Source organism: Cephus cinctus, unplaced genomic scaffold, assembly GCF_000341935.2.
Source record: "Cephus cinctus unplaced genomic scaffold, Ccin1 Ccin1_scaffold0132, whole genome shotgun sequence".
Classification (NCBI taxonomy): Eukaryota; Metazoa; Arthropoda; class Insecta; order Hymenoptera; family Cephidae; genus Cephus; species Cephus cinctus.
The window spans coordinates 2,042,461-2,053,518 of record NW_014332865.1 but is presented as its reverse complement, the minus strand read 5'-3'; the positions used below and the strand labels follow the sequence as shown (position 1 = coordinate 2,053,518).

At 43.1% G+C, this 11,058-nt stretch overlaps 1 protein-coding gene across 8 annotated transcripts in view; it reads left to right on the top strand.

Annotated features, from left to right (window-relative positions):
• Nucleotides 1-11,058, top strand: part of LOC107263183 (T-cell leukemia homeobox protein 3) — a 40,827-nt gene that overhangs the window by 14,657 nt on the left and 15,112 nt on the right. For 4 of the 8 annotated variants that reach the window (XR_003058382.1, XR_003058381.1, XR_003058380.1 and 1 more), the window contains one exon: nucleotides 8,030-8,140. Coding sequence is in view for 4 of the 8 variants with exons in the window: in XM_025080448.1 (XP_024936216.1) it covers nucleotides 7,919-8,639 (721 nt within the window). In the remaining 4 variants the exon portion in view is untranslated. Of the gene's footprint in view, nucleotides 1-4,854; nucleotides 5,128-5,220; nucleotides 5,371-6,666; nucleotides 8,640-11,058 lie in introns of those variants that run through there. The other 4 variants (XM_015730111.2, XM_025080448.1, XM_025080449.1 and 1 more) reach the window with 4 other exon arrangements.

The following is an 11,058-nucleotide window of genomic DNA, read 5'->3' as shown; positions in this document are numbered from 1 at the left end:
TAAAAAAAAAAAAAAAAAAAAAATTTAAAGTAAGAGCCAACGTAGAGACAATTCGCCGAAAGGGTCGGAATTTCTTTTATCGGTACGTCTGTCTCTCTCTTACGCACGCGAACGCACGTAACTCCGTCTCTCTCGCACTCGTTGGAGGTATAGGAAAATTAAAAAATTTCAACCACTCTTCCACGACGAGCATAACTTCGAAGCGTCAAGCTACTAGGTTATTTTTCTACGCTCAATGAAGCTGGACGATTCTCGAAAAATCAATAATCGCATGACAGTTAAATCGGAGAATAGCGCGTTTCTCTTAGATATATAACGTTCTGCCTTTTTTACTTGACAACCCGGTATGTTTTTTGTCATCGAATTTTTCATGTTCACTCGAGTGAAACTTTACTCAAGAAAATGCACAACCCGCGATCCATAATGTTTCTGCCGCGTGATGCATTTATACGCTAGTCTTGTGCGAACTATAAATGACGGCTATATTCACGTCGGTCGAGTTATTATTTTAGTACAGTAATTTCGTAACCTCGCTAAAAGCCACTACGGCTATCAGTTCGTTATTGAAGGTTTTAGTCCACGTGTCCGAGAAGTCAATTAACCTCGTGCGCGCTTCAATTTAATCACTAATAAAATTTCAACGGATTTTAGCAATCGTTGCGTGATCCAAGCGCACGGTAAATACGCTATTTTCAAAATTTACTTTGAGCAGTATATTATAAGAATTTTTTTTTCAATTTATCACAATATCTTTTTCAATTATCCATATCTGCTTCGCGAATCCTCGTATTGTTAGTCGAGACGAGAGGGGGTAAAATTGTTGTTCCACTTTGTCAGAAAAAAAATTTAATTTGACGAGAGCTCAAGCAATTATCTCGTTCAGATAAGGGAGAGCATCCTCGTGACGGTTAAGAGCCGAGAAGAATCTCTTCTTTAGGCGGACGGGCTGCCGCCGGGAATTAAGCATTCTTTTATCTTCTCACGGAGTTTTACGCGTCTCAAGTCGGGGGCTGATCTTAATCAATCAAAAAATCATGAGAGAATGAATTAGGCTACGCGGCGAAAATTGCATCGGCGGTGGCGGCGACTGACGCCAAGACGGGGGAACCATCGGAAGGAATTAGAAGAGGGGTACCGAGTACTGTCGATCACTTTTGCAGAGGGAGAGATTACGAGTCGGAATTTTTTTTTTCAAATTTTTTTTTTTTGAAAAATAATACTTTCTTTCCTACGAACGCTTTTGATACAGAGAGCTAGTATATTTTTTATTCATACGTTATCAGTCTCGTCGCGATAACAATGGGCAATTATGCAGGCATCCAAACGTAATTAATTCTCCTGCTGTCTTCTTACGGCCAACTGGGTATGGTACCACAACAGTCCAATAGGAGACATGGTATATGAGTTTATGGTTATGTTTTATGTATCGCATGCTTCTATTAAATATCTCTATTATAAAAGGGACTTATCTTTATGGGACGGCGCTACCAGTATACCTACAGGGTTAGAGGCTTTCGAAGAATTTATTAAGAGCTACCTGATCAATAAGAGTAACGAGCTTAAACGATGTCCGGCTTGCTTTTGAAATACGGTTGAGGTTATAGATAATTTTTTATTTAATTTTTTTTTTTTTTTTTCTTTACATTTCCCATTCTTCGAAATTTCGCTTTAACATCTTAAATATACCTATTCAAACCGAGGTACTGGGTCTTACAACTAGTGGCTCGGGCTAAGTAAGCAAAATCGGCCCTATATACTGGACCGATTGCACAGTGTTTTTCAGCCTGTAAATTAATTTTCCATTACCAGACATTTTATCCGTGGATAACATCTTTTATCAGAGATAGCGCAGATATTTGTACGGTAGAGGTATACCGTAGTGGAAATCGTAATAAATCCCAGAAAACAGTGCTCCTGGACAATAATACGGGTGGAGTCAGTGTGTAATAAAGTTGTCCGTAGGCAGAATACAGATCGGAAGTCGGCTGGCTAACCAAGTTATCGTACCCCAAGTTACCATCCCTACCTACGTCGCCGAGCGCCATTCCGAAAATCCCCTGGCACTAAATAAATGTTTCACCCTGGCCACTGTAGGTATACTTCCGTTGCGGCATGGTCCCACCTCCACTTCCGGTACTTCTGTACACTCTGGATAGCCACATACCGATTTCTCTCGTCTCCGTTCTTATGGTGGGTCCAGGTGGCTGCAAGATGTATGGGGACTATCGTTTTGCTGTTAAACTTTTCTGTCACTGAATATTACAAGAGATCGGTCACCCCCCACAAACTCCCATGACCTTAGAGCCTCTCAGGGCAATCGAGCGTTTGAGTTTAAAGTTTCTTCGCGAACAGATTCTCAATACCCCATGGGAATTCAATGGTGGATTTCTTCTTTCTGGATTCCCTTCTCTCATGAGATCAAAATCTATGGCGATTCGGCTCTCGAGTTATCTTATAGGTCTTTTTTTACTTTCTTAGCCGGAAATGTAACACGTACATTATTTAACACGTGTGTATATTATGTATATATATATACACGTACTTGTGGTTTTGACTAACGACTGTCGCCTCTTCTTCGACCAAGGTCGCATAGGGAGAAATTACTTTCTAGCTGAGCGAGCATCCCCTGTCATTAAGGAAACCGCTGCCTACATCCGGCCTCCCCTCGAAAATTTTGGAAAATTACTTTCCACCGTTCATATCGGTAAATACCTGCGGATTCAATACGGGATTAGAATCCCACAGCGATGAAATATATCGTCCTATTATATTATGGCTATAGAACAGTCTGGTGGACAGGTGAATGCGGTTGGATGGTGTTTCGAATAGTTTCTACGGATAGCAAGTTTCCGTGCGGTGGTCAGGAGTGGATTACCAGTAAGATATTAAAAATATCCATTAACCATGAAAAACCATAATGGCCATAGTAAGCGGCTGGCAAATATTTCTCGTGCTTCCTATTTATACTTGTAAAGCATCGTTGGCTCGAAAATAATTTCACCGAGCGTGCCGCACGCTTTACGATTGTTCGGTAGTTTTCATGCCGAGCGTATAGACTCCATCTGGATCACGGAATCTAATAATTCCAAGAGAAAGAACTTGGAAAGGATATAACGACTAGGCCACAAAAAAAAAAAAAGGAATTCGAGTAACAATGTATAACCGGGCAAGCAACCTTAGCAATATCCATAACAGCGGCCATTGCGGTGCCACTAACTACCCTTTTATCTCTCCACTAAATCTAAGCAAGGTGCCGCGCGCCGTATCTCGTAGGAACATTTTGTCGTGTACGGCCCTGGTGCCTCGGTCGCTTCCACAAATTACTCGAGGAAATTCAGGTTAATCCCGCCTCCTGCGGACGCGCCTTAAATGTCGCGCTCGTAAGAAATGTTCCGAGTCGTTAAATTAATACGGCCGTACTTACCGAGAAGGAATCATCGAAGTTGCGTTTTACCTGATCGATTCTCTTTGCAGCTGCGTAACTACTACGTGTATGTGTATACAATTCGCACGGAGCTTTTATTATCCAATCGACGCTCGACTTCACGCTGGACTTTCTGATATCGTACAAATTTATGCGTATAAAGTGACTGGCCCGTTTTTAAAATTTTATAAAAATTAGAAAAATTATTTTTTACTTTACATATATACAGTCTTAGTCGTTTTGTATACATAGTAGAACACGTATCGATCGTTTAACCAGAAACAAACATTGGATGTAACCGAGACCCGTGGCAACCTGCCGCCACGGCGAAGGGGTGCCTCTTACCCTCATTCAGCCACTTGCAGCCCCATGCTGAATAGCAATCGACTCACCCCGTATATGAATGACGATAGAATTTCACAACAAGCCAATCGCACGATCCCTCGACAAGTGGCTGCGGCGCGTATCGAGTGCGTGGATGCCCAACGAAGGAACAAGAAGACCGATTGCAAAGTATGGGCCACGAGGGGGGCCCTCGGTCGCACGCTTCGGCAATCTCCGGGGACCAACATACGAGAATTATAATATTAGACGCGGGGACTGGTTAGGTGTCGTGCAGTCAGGGTTCGCATGGATACATACGCAGGATTAAGTTGACATCTCTGTTTCGCATTGCACGGTTTATGGGGGATCTGCTGGATATAGTTTGACGATTACGCCCCTGGTAATTGTCCCGCTGAATATACGATATGTTTATTGAACCCTCGTGGTAATGTAACGTTCGCTGGTTCTGCCTCGCGCCGGTTCCTGTTTACTTCATAGAATTCACATGTGCACTCGGTTTGATATCAATTATTATTATCATCGTCGTCCGAGTTCTCATGACGCGACGTTTAAGTCGTGACGTCACGAGCAACTAGCGATTAGTATGATTGAGAAATATTCCGAGATACTGCGGTGGATTGCGAATGACTTTGCGGTGAATCATATGTTTTCTAGGTCTTAGGTAAATTGTTTTTTCTTTTTTTTTTTTTTTTTTTTTTTTTTTTTTTTTTTTTTTTTTTTTTTTTTTTTTTTTTTATAATAGAGTAACAATTTTCTTACGTCAACTCTTGACTCGAGTACTATAATTTTATCGGGTAATATTATTTATAAGAAATAATTTTTATATGCAATTCTTGCGATTAGCCAGAAATCGCATGCCAACTGTCAAATAGTTACGTTGAACACGTGGACCTGTGTGTTCGTATATTTATACGAGGAATGCATAAACGTAAAATGAAGCATCCCTTATTTCATTACCCTGCACGTATATCTATACGGATCTCTGAAGAGGTCTGAGCATATTTATTCCTTTTTTAAACCACTGTTTCCAGACCGACATAAGGGATGGCAACATTGAAAAAAAAAAAAAAAAAAAGAAAACGGAGACGTCCGGAGTGGTGCTCGTTGAAGGAAAAAAAAGAAGCAGCCGTCCGGATTTTCAGCAAATCAGCCCTTCCTCGCGGGGGCCTTATAAAAGTCAGAGGGTCCTGAATAAGGGATGATTTTTCGAGGGAACGTACTCCCTCTGTCGCCACATCTTTTGAGAGCGGTCAACCCCGCTCGCGAAGCCCTGCCACCTACGGGCAGCGCCACCCTCTTCAACACCCGCCAGGATCGAGGCTGGATGGCTCCGGGTTTTCTACGCACGGCTGGTTCTGGTACGTTGACTGAAATTCTGGCTGGTCCGATTGGTCGCTTCACTCCTTTCGTCTCTCGGGTCCTGAACTCACTTGCCGGCTATCTCTCTAAAGGGTCGCATGAATTATTTGAACGTCGGTGAAAACGACTAAGTGACGCGGGGATGCCTGACACTTAAATTGATCCTCGATCCGGCAGCGTGAAGAGGTTGCAGCCTCAGCTGGGAACGAGGAGGGAAAATGGCGGTAGCGTCGAACGCGGAGGTGAGACAAGTTTCTTGCATAATTTCGAAGATTCGCGAAATCGCATTAATCTCCTCCGGGATGCGCGGATCAATTCAATCGCGGATGCTTGTTTGGGTGTCCCTCTTACGTGTAATTTCATCCCTAATTCATGCCATCCATTGTACTTTGCATGCATATAGGTGCGCCGTGTGGATATGGATACGTCAGTATGAGCCAATCAAATTGAACTTTGACCTGGTAATAAAGCCAGTGTCATATTTGGATCAGACATAGATAATTGAAAGGACGTTCTATTTGAGAAATATTATTTTCATTAATCAGCTTAGTTTCATCGGCATTAATTCGTTTATTTGATAATTGGATACGCGAGCTATCCCGAGGCGGGAAAATAATTATATTTTGAAAACGTAAAGACGAGTCAGGTGGGATTGGTTGAAAAACAACTTTTCCACGGCTATCAACACCCTGGACAGAGAATCTCGTGCGCGAGGTTGGGTTGGCAATACTGGCAAAAACGAGAAATAAAAAAGTTGAACATGAGTACGGGGAGTATTCGCGTAATAAAAACCACCTTAACCATACGGTGGGTATATGCCTTATACTGGTTATACTCTTGGGCACTTTATAATACAAAGAGAAGGAGAGCAGTTTCCCAGGTAAATATCTGCACGGTGAATATTTCATGCGGTACGATAAATAATGAAAATTTAATTTAAATAAATGCATCCATAACCCATCGATACGCCTTTAAGATCCATTAAGTAGGAATACTTGAGAGATGTAGGTGATAGGTTATAACGATAAGAGCATACATAGCGTAACGTAGTGGCACATGGGAATGAAGATCAAGAGCAAGATCAGAAAATGAGAATGGCAGGACTTGCCGTAAGGGCGACTATCCGTGTACGTGAATATACACGGTGGGAAGATAAACGAGGAAGATGTGCAGTAAGAGTATTCGCCATAATTAAGTTCTACCGCTCCTTGAGCATTGCGCGCACGATAGTACGAGGCGGACGGTTGGACGAGCGGGGTAGAAAAAAATGACGATCGCAATAAATAATAGAGGGGAAAAAGGCGATCGCCGGCAACATTCTGCTCAAATGTTAAATAGGTATCAATTTAGCGCGCGCCAATGGTGAACGTTTAAAGGCGTGGCGGGACGCTTTGCCATTGGCTCGGGATGTCACGTGGGCGGGGACAAGCGAAATACAGTTCCGTGAGTAAGAGAAGCTCTTGGTAGGGGCAAACTGTCGGTCCCTTTTTCGTGTCCCAAACGCCTGACGTTGAAACCGATTCACTCCGCCAGGACGAAGCAACCATGCCGGGCCGGTCTCGTACGCCGGTGTGACAGACTCATTGTGAATATTTGCCTGAACCGCATAGAGAGAGAGAGAGAGAGAGAGAGCCAAGCCACGAGATTATTTTCGCGATCCGCCGGCACGGCTTCGTGTATCGCTTTTCACTGTTGCGTCAGCTGACCTCTTGGATCACGAGTATTCTTATCGGCGAGGGACCAAGATGCTGATCTAGAAGTGAAGAGCTTTCAGTGATGGGATTGCTTTAACAGTGAAAGATCGTAGTGATCTATGGTGTTTTTGGGAACGTTCAAGAGACTACTGAACTCTGTTTTTTCACCCTTTTCATTATCGTCAACGGTAGTAACAGTGATCGGTTATTGTCTTATGACGTCATAGTGACAGCTGTGATTCCGTTCGCTCAACTGACTATTGATCGACCGAAGAGCTGGATCCGTGTATCTCAATATTTATACTCAACGAGTTTTATTCGGGTGGCAGCCTGTGTACCGTGAAATATATATATATATATATATATACGAGACTAGAGCGGGACTTGGTGACACTGGTGCGTGAGTCACTGTTCGGAACAATTTTTGACAGGTTAGGATCGCGAGGTCTTCGTCGTACGAAATTGTGGTTAGGATTTTCTATTAGCGACGGGACCTCTCGGATTGAGACGCCTGGAAATGATTTGGTGATTAGGGGTGCACGAGTTACAGCCCTGCCCAGATAATCCGACGGATGATAGGGTTGGCCATGTTTTTGTCCCGTGGCACAAGACACGATCGTGGACGGATTTTCGTGACTGTTTAACCTTCGTAAAATGGGGGCAGGACGATCTTGGGAAACCTTTGGGAACCCGCTGGGAAGGATCTGTGTTCAGAGGAATTTTATGGCTATCAAACTGTCGCGGTAAGGTCCTGGACAGGTAGGCGCAGTTTCAATTTCAAATTGACACTCCCATATCGCTTGCAAAGCATCCTTGGTAATTGGATTAGTTCAGACACGAACCTTTTAACGTAACAGCTGCTGGACGAGGTTGGCTAAATTAAATTATAATTTTGAGATTATCAATTCTTCACTTTAATGACATTTTCTATCTGAATAATGCATTCCTAGACGTCAGGGAACGAGCGTGAAACAGTGAGGAGCAATCAGTGCGCGTAATTAATGGATGCCTGATCGAATAATCGGGACGTCCAGTATTTATTAAGGAACTCGTTAATAATAGAGAGAGAGAGAGAGAGAGAGAGAAAGACGTAAGAATGTCAGAACACGGCGACAGTGACATCGACGCCACGGAGGAGATAAATGTTGATGATTCGGACTCGCGCAGTTGCAGTCCGCAGAATTACGTAAATTCAAATGATCATCAGGAGGAACCCTCGGAATGTTCGAATTCGCCGCCGCCCAGTCACACGAACACAAGAAGTCTGCAGAACGAGGCGCCAAGGAGTCATCCCTTCAGCATAAGTCGTCTGCTGGGCGAGAACAGAGTTCAGAATCCAAAGAGTCCGTCGTCGGATGACCTGGACAGCGACAAGGAGCGCAAGACCACGTGGAACTGGGACGACACTAACAGGAACACCACGCTGGAGGATGAGAGAAGATCCTGGGGACCGGAAGCCGAAGAGAAGATGTCGGAAAAGGATGACGACGACACGGGAAGTACTCCAGAGCTACAGAGCAGCGCTTCCGTTCACGCAGCTGATCTTCTTGCACCCTTCAGACTCTTTCCTGGTGGTTCTGGGCTCATATACACAGGAGGTGGTGTGATAAGGGTACCGGCTCACAGACCACCTGGTACCAACGGCGGACCAGCTAGTACCTTACCCAGTCAAGCTCTTATACCGCCATGGAGCTTGCAAGCTCTTCAGCACAGCCAACAACAGGCAGCTGCTGCCGGGCTTCATAGAGCTAGCTTTCTAGCCAATCTTGCGGCTCATCCACTTCACGCTCATCCACATCTCAAAGATCGCTTGGCAGGTGGGTACATTTTTCATTTTCTCAAAAAAACCCTTACTCCTATACCTTGATGGGGCCAAGCTAATCCTAGCAATTTTTTTTAATACCAAAATACTCCAGTATTCATACTCGATTTTAGGGTCGAATCAGTCCTGCGGATACGCATTTGATGTACTTCAGTATGTAATGCCTACGGGTCAATATTAGAAAAGGCTCTGGCTGGGTATATATCTAATTTATGAAAACAGCAAAAGGTAGATTGAGAGTGGCATTGAGCCGTAATTCATAAATTGGACCACCGACAAGACCATCCATACATCCGGTCTCGCCACCATTTGTCACAAGCAGCCATATACCACCGACTCGATCCATTATGTCGAACTGTCCCGAGAAAAGGACGAGTATTGACTGAATTACATGGAACGGCGTTATTTTCGATCGATTTACAGGTAATTCCTGAAATGCTCTGTGACCTCTGCGCCCTGTGACTTATATGGTTTGTATGGGTCCACGTAATGCTGAAAGGATATTTGTGCGCGATATCGTCAGAATAAATAAGAATCATTGCGTATCGTCGCGCTTACATAAATCTATGTACGTAAAGTCGGAGTAAAATATAGCAAGGACTCGTTTGACCAGTAGCAGTATACACTCTGCTAGTTTATTGCCAGTGATGAAGTGTTGCGATATGGAGTAACGAGCGGGTCCGGTGGTCCGATTTACTATTGCTTTACCTATGTCTATCTTAAATCTGACAATCGCCGATATTCTGTATAAGATCAAAAGGTCATAACTGTTATGTGTAAATATATCTATTTTTCTTACACGCAAACTGCGTCAGATTTCTAAACGATAACTACTTAACTGTTATACTCCTACTACACATTAGGCAACTATTATCATTGAGAAAAAAAAATATTTCTACAACTATTAGCTTCTGATGGTCTCTAACTTACTGAGAAAACTAGTCGGCCGAGACTAATAGACGGGGGCAGATCTGACTGCCATAGCTTTCAACTGACGTTTAACTTAACCACACGATATACTCTCAGAATTTTTGACAAGATAGATCAATGCCTTTTTTTTTCAAAAAAAAAAAAAAAAAAAAAAAAAAGAAAATTTTTTTTTTGAGCTTTAACCGTTTCGTATACCATCCGCTCGATGTATTCTTTGGTCTGTTTACGTAATTTGTGTCACTCTAGTAATTTCCTAAGCTGCAACATCGCTCCACTCGTAACAATGCCAGACTCGAGCAATTACAAAGTGGATGTTAAATTGCGCGTAACATTTTTTTTTAAAAAAAAAAAAAAAAAAAAAAAAAAAAGAAAATTTTTTTTTTGAGCTTTAACCGTTTCGTATACCATCCGCTCGATGTATTCTTTGGTCTGTTTACGTAATTTGTGTCACTCTAGTAATTTCCTAAGCTGCAACATCGCTCCACTCGTAACAATGCCAGACTCGAGCAATTACAAAGTGGATGTTAAATTGCGCGTAACAAGTTCTTTCGCTCTTTAGCTTTGCTAAGCAGGGTAAGCCATTGAGAGTAGAAACCGTATAACCTTAATCATAGATATCGGACTTAACCCTCAAGGAAGATATACCGAGTATTGTTCCGAGATCCCTGGAACAATACTAAAACGGAAGACAGATCCTAATTATTTTTTATTGAATGAAAAACACCCAAATATATCTGTAGACGTGCAGCGTAACACGTGTACATAAATTATGGTAACCGTTGCAAAGTGTGAATATCGAGTGATTCCAAAGTTTAACCGTAAGCCCAAAAATCGATATCGTATCCAATTTTGGGTAATGATATTTGTACGATTCAAGGCGTGCAGGCCGGATGAGAATCGAAGGAATGAACGAGTGAGCTGGTAACGAGTGCTGCTTTGGCTCCTCTCGAGAGGAAGGACACGAAAGTAAAAGAGTAAAAGGCGAGAGCCGGAGTCCGGACGCCTCGGGCCAAAGATAACCGGGTACTGGGAACAGAGAAAAAAGTCATCGCGTGACCAAAACCTGAAACAGAATCTGCTGCAACAAACCCCATACTTCGGATGAAATTCTCTAACCATACGCATCCTTCGGGTTCTCCTAAACTACACCTCGACGAGCTGCGCGTTCCTTTCGGCGTGTGACTAGGTAACTTTATAGTGTAGCGTGGCTTAACACGGGTTAACTAATTAAGGACAGGGATTCTGCTGCCTGTTTTCTTTTATCAAGTCTAATGAGGCTCAATCATTTATTTCAAGGGGAGTCTATACGGTTTTTATAGACAGTGATATGTTATATACTGTAACGTAATTCTTTTCCTTGACCCGACACCGATAGCAAAACATACGAGAACGACTATCTTCGAGAACCAACCTGCGTTGCCTTCGGCCGTCCACCCGTCGTTCGTGCATCCGCAAGCCAGGCGGCCGCCAGCCAATTCTTTTTC